Below are 20662 nucleotides of genomic sequence, written 5' to 3'. Positions count from 1 at the left end.
ACCCACTGCATGAATTACACCTGCTTCCACGTTTAGGATGTATGTATAATACTCATACTTTTCTGTTAATTCCCTTTCAGATACAGAATATGTTTTGTGTTCTCCGTCCTTTGTTTGTTGCCTCAAACTTTTATCTTTAAATCGGTTCGCTTTTAGCTTGAGGGGACAAAGTGCTGGCTGAGAGGTTTTTCACCAATAAAACAAAGGTTTCCACACTGCTTGCTGTAGGTCTTATATATCTGTTTTGTACGGTTCTCGTCACATTAACACCGTAGTTAGAGAGGCACAAAGAGAACTAAATGGAGAGGGTTCAGTGGAGGGCAACCAAATATGGTATACCAGAATTAAGGGTGCTAAGTTACAGTAGCAAGTTACAGGCCATGAATATATTCACCATGTAACAGAAAAGAGTAATTGGGTGACCTGATCACAACTTTGAAGATTGGAAGCCGTTATTGATAATGTCAAAATTGAACAGTTCTTCGAAAGATACAAAGAGAGATGACCCAGTGGATATACCATGGATTTACGTAATAAACTAGTTAGAAAAGATTTGGAGCAGCACGTGTACTGTGCTCAAATTACATTTAAAATTTAAAAAAAGTTGTAGAACTATAGAGAAGGTTCAAGAGATGGGGGCCCCTTAAGTGTAAGACACCCCCCACCCCTCCTGTTCTTGTAGCCTACCCACAACTAGTTACAAGAATTCCCTCCACTAGACATGATCAACAATGATTCCCACAACCACCTCACCAGACACTCTTGAGTCTACCTTTAAACATTTCAGTCTCGGTATCTTTCTATGTCCTCCGCAGTCTGACGTTTATTTCATTGAATCTTCAGCATTACTACTGCTGTACGTCCTCAAGTTGCATACGTGGTATTTGGTCAGGCCTTTTACAGAACGCTTCATTCAAGTCTACAATTCATTCGTCTTTGATCTTCACGTCTTTCACATTATTTCCTTATTCATACTATCCATACTACATGTTCTCGAAAGTATAACTATAGTACATAGATGTGTAGATGTTGGTGATGTATAAAGACGATGATGATGGTCTGTAGACGTTGGTGATGTGTACACAGACATGTCGGTGACGCTGGTCTGTAGGTGTTGGTGGTGTGTACACAGACATGTCGGTGACGCTGGTCTGTAGGTGTTGGTGGTGTGTACACAGACATGTCGATGACGCTGGTCTGTAGGTGTTGGTGGTGTGTACACAGACATGTCGGTGACGCTGGTCTGTAGGTGTTGGTGGTGTGTACACAGACATGTCGATGACGCTGGTCTGTAGGTGTTGGTGATGTGTACACAGACATGTCGGTGACGCTGGTCTGTAGGTGTTGGTGGTGTGTACACAGACATGTCGGTGACGCTGGTCTGTAGGTGTTGGTGGTGTGTACACAGACATGTTGATGACGCTGGTCTGTAGGTGTTGGTGATGTGTACACAGACATGTCGGTGACGCTGGTCTGTAGGTGTTGGTGGTGTGTACACAGACATGTCGGTGACGCTGGTCTGTAGGAGTTGGTGGTGTGTACACAGACATGTCGATGACGCTGGTCTGTAGGTGTTGGTGGTGTGTACACAGACATGTCGATGACGTTGGTCTGTAGGTGTTGGTGGTGTGTACACAGACATGTCGATGACGCTGGTCTGTAGGTGTTGGTGGTGTGTACACAGACATGTCGTGACGCAGGTCTGTGGATGGAGGTATTTCAGATAAGTCTTGCTTTCACAGTGACATACCTGAAAGCGTATACGAATAATTCATCTATATATATGATTCCAATGATAGTAAAAGTCTTAATCCTGTTAATTTTCATTGGTTTGTAAGAATATACTGGATAAAGATCTTCCCTAGACAGCTTTTACGGAGGTGGTTTGTCTTAAGGAAAATTCGAAAAACATAAAACATAATATTTTATAGGTTTATTTTTTCATGAACAACTCTCAACATACAACCTTCTCGAGACTGATTCAAATGAAGTAATTCATATAACTCATAAGAATAATATCCGGAGTATATAGATTGAAAACTTTGTCCAAATGCCCATAAAATAAAGCAACTGACACTATGGCCGGCTATCTGGGTCTCAGCGATGGTTTTCGGTTTGTTGACACCATAACAAACATCAATACAGAATCTATAATCGATTAATAATTCTGCATGACAATTGTTATTCTTTAAGGCATACCTGTCTCTATTATATGAATCTTACTACTCTGATTATATCCCCCACAGATTATTTATTTCTAATATGGAATATTTCGTCTTTTATTTTGAAACCCCAGAAAATCCGAACCATGTTTGTTGGAACATCGAGATTCTTGAGTCGGTGTCGCCCATCAGCTCCTGAAGGATGAACGGTTGAAGGTCCTGCAGCAGCCACCGCAAGCTCACAGAGGAAACGAAGAGAGAGATGGAGGGAAGGGAGGGGAAGCTCCAGCTCCCTTCCCCGTGGACGTGTGTGGAAGTGACTTAGACGTACTGGATGTTGCCGGTGGGGCAGACCTTACCGGAGGGTCCGCTCACGCAACCACTCGCGTCCACACCGTACTGGGTGGGCACGACGGGAGCAGCCTGCCGGTAAACACACGCCTGTAAGTAATGCTTGTACCTCTCCTGACGTGGGTGGTACACTATGTCATGGGTGGTGTGGAGTGAGTGGTACACTACTGTCATGGGTAGTGTGGAGTGGGTGGCACACTACCGCCATAAGTAGTGTGGAGTGGGTGGCACACTACCGCCATAGGTAGTGTGGAGTGGGTGGCACACTACCGCCATACGTAGTGTGGAGTGGGTGGCACACTACCGCCATAGGTAGTGTGGAGTGGGTGGCACACTACCGCCATAAGTAGTGTGGAGTGGGTGGCACACTACCGCCATAGGTAGTGTGGAGTGGGTGGCACACTACCGCCATAAGTAGTGTGGAGTGGGTGGCACACTACCGCCATAGGTAGTGTGGACTGGGTGGTACACTACCGCCATAGGTAGTATGGAGTGGGTGGCACACTACCGCCATAAGTAGTGTGGAGTGGGTGGCACACTACCGCCATAGGTAGTGTGGAGTGGGTGGTACACTATCGCTATGAACCGTCGTAATGGTCAGTCGGTCGTCAACTTGTACATTCTCGTAGGGACAGTATCATTATTTATCATTATTTCTGATTAGGTTTACAACTTTCTCCTGGACGTGTGAGGTCATGAACCAACCACTATGCCGCTTCACATGCCCTAGATGCGGTCCACTGACAGCATGTCGCTCCCACTATACCACAGTGTTCCATTGCACTCTGTCTCGAGCACACCTTTCACTCTTTTGCATTTTCAGACCCCCAACCGCTTAAAACAATTGTCTCATCCTCCCATCTACAATTTGACCTCCCCTATCTCCTTGTTCCAAACACTTCTGACATATACATCCTGTCAATCTCTTATACTTTCCATATGTCTAGATCCTTTCAGTAAACCATTTTCATGTCTTTCAACCACACTCTTCTTATTACCACACCTCTCACTTCCCCTGTTATTACCTTACTCGATCAAACCTCCTCAACATATATCGTCCTCAAACATTTCATTCCCACCACATCCACCCTCCTCCGTCCCCCCCCCTCCCCATCTATAGCCAGTGCATCACATCCTTACCACATAGTTGGGACTACTCTATATTCAAACATACCCATTTTCGCCCTCCCAGGCAACGATCTCCCGTACTACACATTCCTCAATGCTTCCAGAACCTTGCCACTTCACTTATCTAATGACTCACTTCTTCCATGTTCCCATTCGCCGCCGTTATTACTCCAAGGTACCTAAAACTACTTCAATTTTTCCCATTCAGGCTCACACCCCAGCTGATCTGTCCCTCTGCTGTTCTAAACACATGTTTTTAATCACATCTGCTCACAACTTTCTCCTTTCACACACACACACACACACACACACACACACACACACACACTGTATCACTGAGAATACAGACACACTCTGTATCACCTGAGAATACAGTCTCGTAAAAGAACTCACTCCAAGGGAATCTACATCTCCCTTCTCCTTGAAGAAGCGAGCCTTGGGTTGTAGGCTTTTACAAGGAGTTCCTGGGCAACATCAGGACGCGTATGAATTCGTCCTATGGTAATAATAATAATGATAATAATAATGATAATAATAATAATAATAATAATAATAATAATAATAATAATAATAATAATAATTATGATAACTCAGAGGAGGAAAGATGTTCATTTGACTAACCTGGTAGGTGACGGGAAGTGGGGCGGTAGCTGTGCTTGCGAGTTTGACACGGTTGATGGCTGCAAGGTGTTCGTGGGCCGCGTTACCGAGGAACGCCCAGGCCGGCTGGTTGAACTGGACGGGACCCGACGGTCCAACGATGCCGGATGGCCCGATGGAGCCCGATGGACCGACGAGACCAACGAAAGGGAAGGCAGCGCAGGTTGCCGCTAGGCAAAACAACACCTACGGGTAGGAGGAGAGGTGAGGTACCATTACTACTTCGTAAAGCCACATACTCGCCATATTACTACTGCCAGTATTAACCCCGAGAAATCACATCCACTAACAACATTCTTACCTCCACTACATAACATCACCTGGTCTCATCACATTTGTCAGTGTATATATATATATATATATATATATATATATATATATATATATATATATATATATATATATATATATATATAGCTGTGCTTTCGGTGCATTATACGTGGCAGCTAGAGACTGAGTGTGAACGAATGTGGCCTTTGTTGTCTTTTCGTTGCGCTACCTCGCGCACATGCGCGGGGAGGGGGTGGTCATTTCATGTGGGGCGGGTAGGAAGAGAGGAAAGTGATTGGTTCTCAGTGAATGTAGGTTTGCGGCAGGGGTGTGTGATGTCTACATGGTTGTTTAATTTGTTTATGGATGGGGTTGTTAGGGAGGTGAATGCAAGAGTTTTGGAAAGAGGGGCAAGTATTAAGTCTCTTGTGGATGAGAGAGCTTGGGAAGTGAGTCAGTTGTTGTTCGCTGATATATATATATATATATATATATATATATATATATATATATATATATATATATATATATATATATATATATATATAAAGATACAAGCATTCTAGCTCGCAACGACTATATTTGATATTCTCCATTAGTATTAGAAATATTTTGATTGTGATCAAGAGATAACCTTTACTTTACTTATATATATATAGAATCAAAGCTCTGCTATCAGACACTGGAATGGGATCATGAAAATAATTCAGACATACAATTATAGCTGTAAAAGTGGAGGCTTGTCTTGTTAGGAACCCAGATATATCCCATATAAATAATTTCATGCCAATTTTTTTTTTAGTTGAGACGAATTTGAGGAATTTGGGAAACAGATCTGAGACACTGTGTTCGATATTTTCGCCGTTGATGGAACATTCAGTTTAGAGATACCGTAAAATATTTTACAGAGTTTTGCATTATTTCGGAGACAAAGTTTATTTTTTCTGAGCACACCTAGAAGGCGCCGAAACTACCGTACTGTGAGATCGCTGCAACGAAGGTTGGGGTTACTAATGGGTTGGCTTCAGTCTCGGATGTTGCCAGTGACCCAGTTATCCAAGATGGAGATATTGTTGTCATGGGTTATGAATGAATATGACCGTTAAAGAGGGTCTTAAAGGTTTGTTTGGTAATCCTACCTATCGACTCGGAAGAAGTATGCGCAAACCCTTTGGATTGAAGTATATGTTTTCCATTAGTATATAACGAAAGGAAAAAAAAAAAAAAGAAAAAGAATCAAACGTTTAACAGAGATAAGGTATTCCTGCAACTCACCAGAATCTTCATGTTGAATGTATAAAGGTTGGTTGAGAAGTCGATGCAACATACGAGTCTCGGCGGTTTATATAGCTCTAGTTGCGTGACGTCACATACCGTTAGCCAATGAGAACACGCCCTGGTTTTTCACAGGCTCCAGGAGCAAGATGGCGGAAATGAGGCATCATGAAGGAAAGTCGGTCGTAGTGAGTATTCAGGACGTTTTTTTTTTTTGTCATCCTTATCATGCCGGCAGCGATTATCGATTAATGTCGTGATAGTGACCCATACCGATCCCATTGGCTGGGGTCTGAGTGAAAGACGGACCAATGATGATGACACGATTGGTGTCTTAACCCTATTGAAATTTCGAGTATAGTGACGAAGATATATGTACGTGCGGCAGTTCGTGTTCGCCTGACGTGTAATCTCTCTCCTGACGACGAAAACGGGCAAAGGCCACGAGACCGAAGCAATACGAGACAGGATGAACACCACCAGAATATATCAGGGGGGCAGGCCGTCCCGATGCTCTGACCTTTCCTGAAAGTGAATTAAGGCGAGTCTACCCGTCCGCCATGACATCTAGGAGGCTGGGGCAGGCAAGGAGTCTGGAATCGAGGCTCAGACGCTCAGCCATTGTTGCCCGCGCGCGGGTTGAGGTAGTTTCAAGAGGAGGGAGGGTGGGTGGGTGGTGGAATATGTATGCAGGGGATCACCTTTCACCCCGTCAAGTTAACGGAATTTATAAAAGATGACGTCACGCGCGCTGAAACATATGATTTTTTTTACAGTTTTGTTCAGTGATCGCTAGAAATAATTACTTTGGTTCTATGTAAGTTAACTATGACCGTGAATATGCCATATCAGCAGTTATCAATGGAATGTAAGGGGAAGGGTGGGGGGGGAAGGGGTGGATGACCCCCCCTCCATCTTGCCCATTTCTAGTGGGCGCGCATGCGCTCGATTCCCCTCCCTCCTCGCAATTTTCTGGCGATGATTATGGCGTCGCCTGACCTTCCGTTGCCCCTGCGGAGGTCGATTCCTGGCATGTTTGTTCCCTTAATGTGATAATGAGTGTCAGGTGTGTGTGTGTGTGTGTGTGTGTGTGTGTGTGTGTGTGTGTGTGTATGTGTGTGTGTGTGTGTGTGTGTGTGTGTGTGTGTGTGTGTGTGTGTGTGTGTGTGTGTGTCCTGGCTACACTCTCGCCTCTCCCTGTCGTCCTTCCTTCCAAACCTACATTAAGTTTGAGTTAGCTTCAGGTGATGATTTCTGACCACAGTTACTTCCCTTCCTCATCCATCAGGTCGTGTTCTCGTAACTGCTGCTCCCCTCCTCCCTTCCTCCCCATTCCTCTCCTTCTCCTCACTCCTGCCCTCACGCACCAGTCAAGTCGGCATCTTCACCACAGATGTTTCATGGATGTTGAAGTGTACGTATCCCCGCCACCGCCACTTTTTTTTTTTTTTTTTCTTGCAAGTTCCTTACAGACGGCAGACACAGGCGTGACCCCCCAGCGCAACGCTATTTCTCTCTCTCTCTCTCTCTCTCTCTCTCTCTCTCTCTCTCTCTCTCTCTCTCTCTCTCTCTCTGACGTCACCTCATGACCTATGGACCCATCTGGTGGACGTGACCGGCTTTCTGAGCGCCGCGGAAGCGCCCATAGGAAGCCGGGGAGAGGGGAGGGGGGGGGGTTCGTCCTGGTGCAGGAAGGTAAGGTAAGGTGTGTGTGTGTGTGTGTGTGTGTGTGTGTGTGTGATATCTGTTTGTACATACGTTCAGAGAACACTTTTTTTTTTTTTTTTTGAACACCCGTAGGGTCTAACAATCTCCTATTCTTTTTTCTCTCTCTCATTCCCCCCGCGCCATACACACTGTCTCACTACCCTCAACATCCACGTTCATGGCGTTAGCGTATTGTGGCTAATGTGACGCTGTGCTTGACTGCGACGACACCTCCTCCTCCTCCCACCACCGCCGCGCACCTCCTCCTCCTCCCACCACCGCCGCGCACCTCCTCCTCCTCCCACCACCGCCGCGCACCTCCTCCTCCCACCACCGCCACGCACCTCCTCCTCCTCCCACCACCGCCGCACCTCCTCCTCCTCCCACCACCGCCGCACCTCAACCTCCTCCTCCCACCACCGCCGCACCTCCTCCTCCCTGACATATTCTCGCGCCCGGCGTAACGTTATTTCTGCCGTGGCGTTTGGTCCTTTGGCCTGTATTACCATTGATGGCCTCCCAAGAATTTACCATTGAGTTGCCACGTCTCCTGGTCTCCGTCTCTCCTCCAGTGGTGGCAGTTCGTGGAGGTCCGTCCTCCCCTCTAGGCCTCGTAAGTCGACGCCCGTACTTCAGTAGGGCACCCATCTCTCGTGCTCTCGTGAAGACATAGGTGTTTCCTCAGGTGGCTGAGGCGCAGCTGTCGGTCCGTAGTTCATGATGGGTCCGTAGTCCATGATGGGTCCGTAGTCCATGATGGGTCCATAGTCCATGATGGGTCCGTAGTCCATGATGGGTCCGTAGTCCATGATGGGTCCATAGTCCATGATGGGTCCGTAGTCCATGATGGGTCCATAGTCCATGATGGGTCCGTAGTCCATGATGGGTCCGTAATCCATGATGGGTCCGTAGTCCATGATGGGTCCATAGTCCATAATGGGTCCATAGTCCATGATGGGTCCGTAGTCCATGATGGGTCCGTAGTCCATGATGGGTCCGTAGTCCATGATGGGTCCGTAGTCGATGAGGGGTCCATAGTCCATGATGGGTCCGTAGTCCATGATGGGTCCGTAGTCCATGATGGGTCCGTAGTCGATGAGGGGTCCATAGTCCATGATGGGTCCGTAGTCCATGATGGGTCCGTAGTCCATGATGGGTCCGTAGTCGATGAGGGGTCCATAGTCCATGATGGGTCCGTAGTCCATGATGGGTCCGTAGTCCATGATGGGTCCGTAGTCCATGATGGGTCGGTAGTCCATGATGGGTCCGTAGTCCATGATGGGTCCGTAGTCCATGATGGGTTGAACACACCGTGTCGGGTCGTCTGGAAGATCTCGTCTCTTAGTAATGTGAAGAAAATGTAGTAGTTTGGTGTGACGTGAGTTCCACTCGTCCTCGTACAGGGCTGATTCTCCTCGTAACTTCCTCCTCCAGTGTGAGACTGAAGTCTTCGTTTGTTCGTACTTTATTTAATTATTTTTTTTCAACTATCTTCTTTTTTCCACTTGTTGAAGGCAAGTTCCTTTGGCTGACAGACTGGCCGCTGCTACTCTTTGCCATGCTGAACTCTTGTCTCGTATTTGGGTCTTGAGTTTAGCGCGTCCAGCAAACATTTCCAGGTACGGTTGGATGGTTAGATCGTTATTGTTTGGCAGTTTGCAGACTTGAGAAACATGAGTGGTCCCAAGCATAACCTTAAGGGATCCCTTATTACCCCAGTTTTGTAAATCCGTCCCTGGCGTTTGTCCTCTGTTCTCTCTCGGCAAGGTATCTTGTGATGCCATGTAACTTACGTCTCTGATTTCTGAAATGCCATATCATGAATATTCCCCCTGTGATCTTTAAAGTTGTTCTCAGATATCTTTCTAATCCACATATTTCTTTTCATCGATTTTTTTTCCTTTTGTTCTATCAAGCTTGGTCATCCTTGATATTTTGTTCAATCTCCTTCCCTATTCCTCCTCTTTTTCTTTCCTCGATGATTTTTCAGTGCTGCGTTCCTCTATACTTCCTTCACTGTGCAAATTTTGTCACTTTCTGGTCGACTTCCTCTTTGACGTCTGACTGGAACAACATTACCTGGGTGAGGGTATGATCTAGCCAAAGTCGGTCTTAGAATATCAGTTTAACACGTAACAAGTTTCGTGTCTCTTTTATTCTTCAGAGATTCCGGTATTCGCCACCCTCATTTCCAGCCGCGCGTTTTGGCATCAACACAGCATGATTCGTCCTCAAACGCAGCGTTGCTGAAACAGCCGGGTTTGACCAAGAAGGAAAATGGACGTATTTATTTTCTTTTTTTTTCTGTTTTGTTCACGGTGTTTCTCCTCATTGTGGTTACCCCAGCCGTACAGATGGCTGATTGGCACCTTTTGTGAGGTAGTGCTGTGACAAAGTCGTCCATCCACCTCCGTTTTTTTTACCAAATTGATTCAGAATATGGCTATTATCAACCCCCCCCCTCCACAACTTGAACTTTTTCCCCAGTGTTGGAATATTGTTTCTCTCTCTCTCTCTCTCTCTCTCTCTCTCTCTCTCTCTCTCTCTCTCTCTCTCTCTCTCTCTCTCTCTCTCTCTCTCTCTCATTGAATTATTCTTGCCTCTACTATTCAGAGCTGGTTGCTTGTGTGCCCTTCCTCCCCTGGCAAGATCCAGGTGCTCCTGACTGACCGGTGAGTCACACACACACATACACAGCTTGTGTTAGAAACTCGAGGGTTGCTCAGACCATGACGGATTCTGTCCTACAGTTGTAAGATGTGTAACACTCTGTATCTTCTGACGTTGTTCTCAACTCCGACTGTCCGCGTTCGTTCATATATATATATATATATATATATATATATATATATATATATATATATATATATATATATATATATATATATATATATTGCTTGTGAAATAGAAAAAGAGGTGCTTGGCCGGTACTAACAGGGAAGAAGTGTGAGTGATTGGGTAAATGGTACAAGAGAAAGCGGCAGGAGGTCAAGAACGAGGGCAGTTGAGAGTTGAGGTGAACAACAAACTTCAGGAGAAAATGGGATGTTTTGGAAGGAGATTGATAGTGTGAGAAAAGCGAGAGAACTAATGGGACCATCGGAGAAGCGAGCAGAATTGGGAAGTGGTAACAAGCACTGGTGAGCGCTCTGAAGAGTGAGTACTTTGAAGGACTGTTGAGTGCGTGTGTGTGTGTGTGTGTGTGTGTGTGTGTAGTGATAGGGTGGCATATAGAGAGTGTATGGGTCTGGGAGGTAAGCGGAGTGAGAGAGTCACGACAAGTGGTCTGGTGAAGGGTGAGGAGGTGTTGAAAGCCTTGTGCAAGGTCGGAGTGTGGCAAGTACGTCGGCGGTGGATCGGACTGTGGTTAAGTCGTGAGAATGGTTGACTGTGTTGTTGATTGGTTAGTTAGGATTTTCAGCGTATGGCTGGATCATCATGGTGAGGTGCCTAAGGATTGGCGGAATGCATGTATAGTGCCCATATATAAGGCACGGGAGACAAAGGTGAGTGAATTAAAAGAGGTGGTTTGTTGAGTATACCTGGTATATGGTGTAAGGACGTGTGGTGATTGAGAGGGTGGTCGCTTGTACAGAGCATCTAGAAGAGGATGTGTGGATCAAATATTTGTTTTGAAGAATATCAATTAAAAGTGCTTAGAGAAACAGAGTAATTTGTGTGTGGCGTTCTTGTATATGGAAAAACAAAACAAAAGGGTTTGGAGTGTTGTTTTGTGGAAGGTGTTAGGAATGTATGTTGTGGGAGTGAAAATCCGAGAAACATTGAGGAATTTTTATGAAGGAAGTCAGGCGAGTGGGTAGAAAGGAGGATGAGTGGTTCCAGGTGAAGATTGGTCTACGGCCTTGGTGTGTGATGTCACCATGGCTGCTTAATTTGTTCATAGATGGGGTGGTGAGGGAGGTAAACGCAAGGGTCTTGGCAAGGGTCTTAAGGGACAGAGGGGCTTATGACACAGTACTGGTGGCAGATTCGAGTGAGATACCACATAAGTAGGTATATGAGTATGGAAGAGTGTGTGGAGGGAGAAGGTTAAGAGTAAATATGACTGTTGCCCTACGTGTCGTAGAAAGTCCACCACTGTATTCTATACTCCGATCTCGTTTGATATTGTTCTGTGTTTTCTCAACTGTAAGTTGTTCTACATTTATTTTCATATTTCATATTCAGATTGTAACACATACTACCCATCATGATGCTATCAATATGCTTTGGTTTATAGTGTTTTCACGTACTTTCATGAGATATGTACTGTGTTTTTTCTGAGTGTTTATGATATTTTCTTTCCGTTTTACGTGTCATATTCTAGTTTTTGACGCAGTTTTTTCTTTCTCTCTTTTTTTTTTTGTAGATTCCTAATGACGCCTGCGTGAAGGCGAAAGCTTGATTGAAATAAAATGCATAACTTTGGATAACTAGTGTTTGAGCACCCACGTAATGGTAGAATGATAACAAGAAAATCAGAGAACATAAGAAAAAAGATTAATGATTAAATATGCTGTCGTATTCAATTATATGTGTGTGTGCATGTGTGTGTGTGTGTGTGTGTGTGTGTGTGTGTGTGTGTGTGTGTGTTTCCCACATTAGCGAGTTAGTGCCAGGAACAGACGAAGTAAAGCCACATCCCCACATCCTCTCACATCTATCATCTACCTGTCATGTGTAATGCACCGAAACCACGGCTCCTCATCCACATCCAGGCCCCATGGCCTTTCCAATGGTTTACCCCGGACTCTTCATCCATTTTTGATAAGTTCGGCGGCAGTCACATGTCTGAGGGGAGATCTACCCCTTACATTTGACCATGTATGGAACATTCCTCATCAATCTGGACACAGGGAGCTGCTGGAGAAGGTCTCCAGGAATGTGACGAGAACGGTGCCTCAAGTGAGTGGTATGAGTTATGAGAAGGAGCGGAAAGTCCTTGATCTGGCCACACACTGAAGACAGGAGAGACATGGTCACCATCTGTAGACCAGTGTGAAGGTCACGATCATGGTAGTTCTTTATGGTACGATGAGACCCCCCCATAGGTGGAGGTCAGAGGACGGTAAGGAAGGAAGGGTGTCAGGAAGCCAGAGGAAAGCAGGAAGGTAGGAAGGAAGGGTATCAGGGAGGTAGGGAGGAAGCGTGTCAAAGTAGCGAGAGGAAGTATTCCTTCAGCAACAGCAGAGCCACACGGCCACATGGCCACACGAAAGAAAAGGTCGAGGGTTCCTCTTATATTCTAAATTTCCTTTACCATACTTAACGTGTGTGTGTGTGTGTGTGTGTGTGTGTGTGTGTGTGTGTGTGTGTGTGTGTGTGTGTGCGTGTGTGTGTGTGTGTATCTTCATAGTACATCAATGATCTGACGATTGTACCAGGAACCTGAGCGACAGAACCCTTGGGTACAAGGTACCCTAAATGGCATTATCCACACCGTTGCTCGTCCCACCGACGCTGACGCCCAGCGAGCACCAGTATGTGAACACAACCATACTTGCCTCACCCTCCCCCCCCCAGCCCGCGTGTACGACCACCCGACTCCCTGAGTACGATGACTGAGGTCATCACCTTCAGGGCTCGGGGTCGTTGTACCTACGGTGTCGGGCCGGCGTACGGAAAGGATTCAGATCACAGTCTCTCGTAACCGAACCTTCTGCGTCGAAAAGATGTCCGTTATGGTCAGATCTTGTGTGGAGGCGTGTCAGCCTCGACTATGCTGCACAGAGACCCTACCGAAGCGCCCAGTGAAACGTGTCTTACTCTCACTCCTGGTCCTCACGGCTGGCCAGGGGGCATCACACATCAAGACTCCATCCCCTGGGGGCCAGGGCGTTGTGACACCCTCCCCTCCCCAGCACAAGACGGATTCTGAGGTTTAGAGTTTGCCCCTTGGCATTGGCCAGGTCTCACAGCATGATACGAGTTCTCGGTCACACCCCGAGATGGTCGGTTCTCGCTCGTGAAGTCCAGGAGGGTAATGCCACGGGCTCCGAGGACACGTTGCTCACCGCTGGTGTCTGACAACTCTTGGCTGGTGTCACCAGGCTGTTAGGAGAAGCGGCCTTCCCGCAGGATAGTAATGAGGACATTGGAATAATAATGACCCCAAGCTCCAAGATAAGAGATGTATTAGGGTGTTCGAATAATGAACTGTGCACGAGAGATGGCTTGATCACCAGGAGGATTGATGTACCAGGACGATGGTTGATGTACCAGGACGATGCTTGATGTACCAGGACGACGGTTGATGTACCAGGGCGATGGTTGATGTACCAGGACGATGGTTGATGTACCAGGACGACGGTTGATGTACCAGGACGATGGTTGATGTACCAGGACGATGGTTGATGTACCAGGACGATGGTTGATGTACCAGGACGATGGTTGATGTACCAGGACGATGGTTGATACACCAGGACGAAGGTTGATGTTCTTCGGACTGACGCACCTCGCACACAAAGTCTATCAGAGATGCATGACTGCACAGATTCCTTCTATTTTTAAATGTCAAAGGCTCCAGTCCCAGCCTGAAGTCCTTGTCGAGGCCAGGCCTTAAATGAAGGAGAGAAGACAGCTGACCAGACCTTAAATGAAGGAGAGAGAGAGAGAGAGAGAGAGAGAGAGAGAGAGAGAGAGAGAGAGAGAGAGAGAGAGAGAGAGAGAGAGAGAGAGAGAGAGCAAGAGTTTTAGAAGTGGGTCAGGACGCATCTGTTAGGAAAGTCAAGGAGAAAAGTCCTGTTTTATAGCGTCGAAGGGTGTGAAGACACTGGTACCGTGCCATTGTTCTCTGGTTCGTTGTCTGTAAATAATACTCTTGGTCTCTGCTGATAACAAGAAGAGAGATTGTCTTGAGAGAGTAAAATACACAGTAAATCACTTGTGTCATCATCCGTATCCCATGTACCAGTATCATGTCATCCTCGACTCGAGAGATACACTCTGAAAACAGTGAAAAATTGAGAAATGTAATCTTAAAGGAAATAGTGAGAGATGTAATCTAAACCTTCTGGGAAATGCTGATAAGTATGATGAAGATAGTAATAACTCAACATGATTGAAACTTGTGAAGTAACTTGACGACCAAAGGCTCAGCTCATCAAGGCTTTGGCGGGAGGGGGCGGGCAAGCAGACGAGAAGAGCGGCAAGAAGCAGCCGTTCTACCCACCAACTCGGCCGACTCCCAACAGTGTCTGTCTATCTGTCTGTCTGTCTACTCGTACGTACGTTTGGTGCCGTGAACTCAAGCTGCGTCATTCCACTCGTGCTCTAGCGCCACTGAATTGATTTAACCCAAATATGTTGCGTACATTTTTGCTACAGTTTTCCTCCGGAGATCTGTGCAAGGACTCGCCGGGCGCCGGCCTCCTCCTCCTCCTCCTACAGGGTATCCAAGGGAATTATCACAACACAGAGACGCCATTTTTGTTTAAAGAGGTTACTCTAGACGCCATCTTTTGTTTCAAGGAGGTACTATAGTTCTCTTTAGAATACTGTTTGTGAGGAGATACTGACTTTCACAATGACTTCTTGATTCCCGTGTCAGGTGATGTCAGATGAAACTGATATGACCTAAAACCTTGTATGACCTGAGACCTGGTGTGGTTCACCTGTGGGACGTCTTGAAGAGCGGCAATCAGACCATGGCTGGTTAGGACGGGTGCCTAACCGTGTGGTTGGTGGTGGGGGGGTCATGGGTTGATGGTCCTGACTGGTTGTTGTAGGTTGGGGAAGGGGTCTTGTGTTGGGGTCCTGACTATAGCTGGTGGTGGTGGTCTTCTGCTGGGAGGTCCTGAGGTTGGTGATGGGGATCTTGGGTGGGTAGGGGGGTGGAGCTAAATGTGGTTGGTGGTGGAGGTCTAGGAGGCCCCGTTAACCACATTCCCCACACTGTCCCTGAACAGGAGAAAAAGTCGTCCTCCAGACGTGTCCAGCTGCTGGGCGGGCTGCTGTGGTAAGGCTGGGCTGTGGTGGAGGCTGGGCGGGCCGCTGTGGTAAGGATGGGTTGTGGTGGAGGCTGGGCGGGCCGCTGTGGTTAGGATGGGCTGTGGTGGAGGCTGGGCGGGCCGCTGTGGTAAGGATGATGGGTTGTGGTGGAGGCTGGGCGGGCCGCTGTGGTAAGGATGATGGGTTGTGGTGGAGGCTGGACTAAAGCGAGGATAGCTTGTGTGGTAACCAGACTAGGGGGGTGGATAGGCTGAGGTGTGGCTGATGTGTGGTGATTATGGTTGGGTGACAGAGCGGTGGGTGGTTGGTGGTGAGGAGGGAGCCACACCGTAGTAGGAGGGGTTTGTTTCTTCCTAACTGTGAGCGTCATCGCGTCTCGTATGTATACCTGATGCTGCACAGTAGCGACACCTCATCGTTGTTCACCTGTGTTTATATCATAGAGTCAAGCAGGGTTCATTAAGGTTCTCTGGCCTTACAAAGTGTGCTGATGACATTTAGAATACCTTGTCAAAGAAAAGAAGTAAGGGCCTGAATACATACCGTGTCAAAAAAAAAAAAAAAAGAAAAAGAAAAAGGAATAGTTTTGAAGTCATGGAAGAGCAAGGGGTATAGACTGGTTGCTATTGCTTTGTTTATGATCGCCATGACTGTCGGTAGGGACGGATTTTAAGGCCAGCAACTTACGCTGTTCTCAGTCCAGCTAGGATATTTGAAGACGTGAGTAAAGGTAAGGTTAGGTTGGGTCTGGGTTAAGGTAGGCTCTATGAAGACATTAGTAAAGGTGAGTTTTAGGTCAAGAATGGTCCACTGCGGTAAGTAGTGAGTGCGAGACAAACTTTATATGAGCGATCACGCCCTACCTCACCGACATCCTCGCACTAACAGTGAATCGGTCGAACGAAGTTTTACTGGCCAAATGGTCAATGTTGTTTTTCTCTCTTACTTTCTGTTCATTTTTTATAGTAACCGATAAGGCCATATTGCGTGAAGGAACAGATTACCTCCTATGAAAGAAATTAATTAATTACAGATCAGGTGTTTGTAGATATAACGTTCAAAGATAGAGGGAAAGACGAAACAGGAACTTTGCGAATCAGCGGCCAGACGCGTGTCACCGTCTAAGCCTACAGGATAGGGACGAACTCAAGACAGCTCACGGGAACTGTGGTAGGGGTGGGCTGTGAGAGGGCTAGGCTATGGTAGGGGTGGGCTTTGGTAGGGATGGACTGTGGTTGGCGCTGGATTTATGCCACAAAGCTAATATAATAGGCCGTAACCTGAGGTTCTTATGGTTTTTCATGCTCCGTGACTTGAGGCCCTACGCCGTAAATCTTTGTCACAGTGATTGGGTTAGATAATAACATTTGCAACTACGTAACCTTATCTTCATAGATGAGAGAGAGAGAGAGAGAGAGAGAGAGAGAGAGAGAGAGAGAGAGAGAGAGAGAGAGAGAGAGAGAGAGAGAGGCTTTCCAGTTAATTCCTTCCCTGCGACATTCGGATATATGTGAACGAATATATGTTTAGGGAATCATCCACGAAAATCAATTTCACATGGAAGGTTAAGTGTTTTCTTGAAATCATGACATCCAATGGTCTGTTGCTGTCGATATATTTTGTGAGATTTTCGGCCACATTCGTATGACTACCTTGTACATATATTAGCCTAGCCTTTTGATTAGCCTATCCTTCACAGCCTTAATCCGGTGTTGGGTGTGGTCGGGTGGGATACTGTATGATAAGGCAGTGATAGGGTGGTCTCTGGTAGGGATAGGCTACGTAAGGATGGGATGTGGTAAGGATAGGCTACGGTAGGGTTGGGTGTGAGGTATGAGCTGCAGTACGGTGGGCTGTGGTATAGACGGGATGCATATTTCTCTTGTTACTTTCCCTATTGTGTATGTTTTCGTCACTTTCCATTCTTTGTATGTTTCACATTTAAATTTTTTTTCTTTACCCTGCCATTTTTTTTTTTTTTTGTATCCCGTCAAAGTGGAGATGGAAGGACGGAGTGAAAAAAGATTTTGAGTGATTGGGGCTGAACATGCAGGAAGGTGAAAGGCGTGCACAGGTTAGGATGAATTGGTACGATGTGGTATACTGGGGTCGAAATGCTGACAGGGCATGTGAAGCAGCCGGGGAACCGTAGGAAGGTTAGTAGGGCCTGGTTGTGGATAGGGAGCTGTGGTTTTGATAAATTCCACATGGCTGGAGGATGAATGTGAGAGAATGCAGACTTTCTTCGTCTGTTCTCGTCGCTACCTCGCTAACGCGAGAAGCGGCGATCATATATATATATATATATATATATATATATATATATATATATATATATATATATATATATATATTATCTCTGGGGATAGGAGAGAAAGAATACTTCCACATATTCCCTGCGTGTCGTAGAGGGCGACTGAAAGGGGTGGGAGCAGGGTGCCGGAAATCCTACCTCCCTTTTTTTCTTTTCCAAAAGAAGGAACAGAGACGCAGGCCACGTTGAGGATTTTCCCCTCTGAGGCTCAGTCATCTATCCGTTCTTGACGCTACCTCGCTCACGCAGGAAATGACGAAAATGTATGAAAAAATATAGGTGATAGAACAAAGCTGCTCTTCACACCTTCACTGTCGGTACACGAAGAGCTTATCACGGTACATACTCAGACGTCCTCACCACGCCAAGACTTCATCACCCTGCGCCGTTCTTTCTGGACACGGATATCAGTCATCCGGACAACGACAAGCAGTCATCCTCCTCCGGTCATGCTTGGGGTCACACATCACGGCTCCGTTGCCCTCGCGCGCGCACGCGTGCATAGACAACACACACACACACACACACACACACACACACACACACACACACACACACTCATACAATCGTTGTCTCATTCACGTTCTCCCGCAACTTGTTCGTAGCCTGCAGGCGTGGAACTCATGACCAACCAAACCTTCATTGATGCCACTGTGTCTTGTCCCATCACGATGTTAAAGCAGTACAGTGTTACGTTGGATAACATTCCTGTAACTCATCACTGAGCCGAAACATTGTAACCAAACATTCTCGAAGCGACCCGTAGGACGTCTGTATACATAGTAGTTTGTGAAGGCTTCAGAGACGTGTTTAAGTTGCAAGTTGTTGTGGTGTTGAGACGTGTTTAAGTTGCAAGTTGTTGTGGTGTTGAGACGTGTTTAAGTTGCAAGTGTTGTGTTGAGACCGGAGCACTGCATGATGTATCTTACAAAGGTCTGTCATGGCGTGTCTTCGACAGGTTTGACGTATGAAAATGGGATAATATGAGTGGCATTCTGAAAAAGATTTACAGTTCAGGTGCAGGTGGTTGAAGGTAACTTTATCATCATCTAATTCTACCAAGTAGCTTTGGGAGTGGAAGAATTTGGGAGGAGGTGGTTGCAGGGTTCTTCTGAGTGCGGCGAGCGAGGTAAGGTCAGGGGAAAGAGATGAAGAACAGGATAAACCGTGATGTTTCCACTGTCAGTCTAGATGACATTTGTGTTTTGCCCAAACTTAGGAGTCATGAAAATGGGTAAAATTCATGTATCTTTGAGGAATGTATGGTGGGTCGGAGAGGTTTGCTGGGTATTATTTAATGGATGATAATCGCGTTCATCAGAGTTCTGAAATGTAGGTTAGATATGAAATATTCCAAGGACATGTGAAATATATGATTGGGATGGATAAAAGTTAACCTTAGTCATGTCCTAAGTTTATTTCGTACATGTGCTCTATTGTTGAAATTGAGGTTATGTGTAAGGACGTGGATCATGTACATGGTCAGAAAGGGATGTGATCTTAAAAAGTACATGTAGCACTGAAGAAGGTGTTCAGAAATTTTCAGTTGGTGGTTTTAACCTCAACGGCCTTGATGAACCCGGTTGTCGGTTGGCCCAAAGCCCAGAATGTCAATGTACCAACCATATGGTTAATGCGATACTGCTGGATCTACTAAGGCGATGTAATGTACGTGTTTAAGGACTGATTCTCGCATGATATTCTTATGTTCATAGCCAATACTTACAAGTTTCACTCTTACAGTAATAATGAAAAAGGAAACTGAAAATGCCAGTAGTTATATATATATATATATATATATATATATATATATATATATATATATATATATATATATATATATATATATATATATATATATATATTTTTTTTTTTTTTTTTCCCAAAGGAAGGAACAGAGAAGGGGGCTGGATGAGGATGTTTCCTCAGAGGCCCAGTCCTCTGTTCTTAACGCTACCTCGCTGACGCGGGAAATGACGAATAGTATGAAAGAAAAAAAAAATATATATATATATATATATTTTGTGAGAAGAAGTGGGAGACCAAATTGGAGGTGGAAAGATGGAGTGAAAAAGATTTTGTGTGATCGAGGCCTGAACATGCAGGAGGGTGAAAGGAGGGCAAGGAATAGAGTGAATTGGATCGATGTGGTATACCGGGGTTGACGTGCTGTCAGTGGATTGAATCAGGGCATGTGAAGCGTCTGGGGTAAACCATGGAAAGCTGTGTAGGTATTGTATATTTGCGTGTGTGGACGTATGTATGTACATGTGTATGGGGGTGGGTTGGGCCATTTCTTTCGTCTGTTTCCTTGCGCTACCTCGCAAACGCGGGAGACAGCGACAAAGCAAAAAAAAAAAAAAAAAATTGTGAGATGGCTACTTGACAGCAGAGAAACTTCAAAATATGGTGTCCCACGGGTGTAGAATTCTCTCCCTATATCGCAAGTAGGCATTTATTAATAGCTGTCAGTAGAGCAATGGTGTGTTCAGTTTACTACGGGAGTGAGGAACTCGATACAACAGTGACGCATGTGATGTGGTGCTTACGTAATTAACGGTGACGTATTTACGACGGCGCTCACGTAGGTAATTTAGTAGTGACAAGTCTCTGTACGGTACACACGTATTTCGTACAACGGTGTGGTGTATATTTATGCTGCGGTTATGATGTTTGTATGAGAGGAATGGCGTTTACTGTTACGAAGAGAACGTTTAAGCAGTGACGTCCCTGGTTCATTAACGATAACTGGGCCAGTAATGATGTAGTAAGTTTGGCGGTAAAGTATTTAATTAATCCGACACATTTATAGAGAATAGTTGTGGAGTATTGACACTTGGATACT

The 20662-nt window shown here is 45.8% G+C and overlaps 1 protein-coding gene across 1 annotated transcript; it reads right to left on the bottom strand.

The window, feature by feature from the left end:
• Positions 1-1918: 1918 nt before the first annotated feature.
• LOC139751517 (uncharacterized) lies at positions 1919-5995 on the bottom strand. The gene is made up of 3 exons (XM_071667014.1): positions 5847-5995; positions 4263-4487; positions 1919-2585 (listed from the first exon to the last, which is right to left on the bottom strand). The coding sequence occupies exons 1-3, from the start codon at positions 5856-5858 to the stop codon at positions 2484-2486; spliced, it is 339 nt and encodes a 112-aa protein (XP_071523115.1). The 5' UTR covers positions 5859-5995; the 3' UTR covers positions 1919-2483.
• Positions 5996-20662: the final 14667 nt, after the last annotated feature.

Source organism: Panulirus ornatus, chromosome 11, assembly GCF_036320965.1.
Source record: "Panulirus ornatus isolate Po-2019 chromosome 11, ASM3632096v1, whole genome shotgun sequence".
NCBI lineage: Eukaryota > Metazoa > Arthropoda > Malacostraca > Decapoda > Palinuridae > Panulirus > Panulirus ornatus.
The sequence above is the reverse complement of the archived record's forward strand: the minus strand, read 5'-3'. Positions and strand labels throughout refer to the sequence as shown.

What these genes read in the sequence shown, in the direction of transcription:
- LOC139751517 (XM_071667014.1), bottom strand. An exon ending in CACTTCCCGTCACCTACCAG is followed by an intron (nt 2,586 to 4,262) that starts GTTAGTCAAATG and finishes GTTTACCGGCAG; the next exon opens with GCTGCTCCCGTCGTGCCCAC.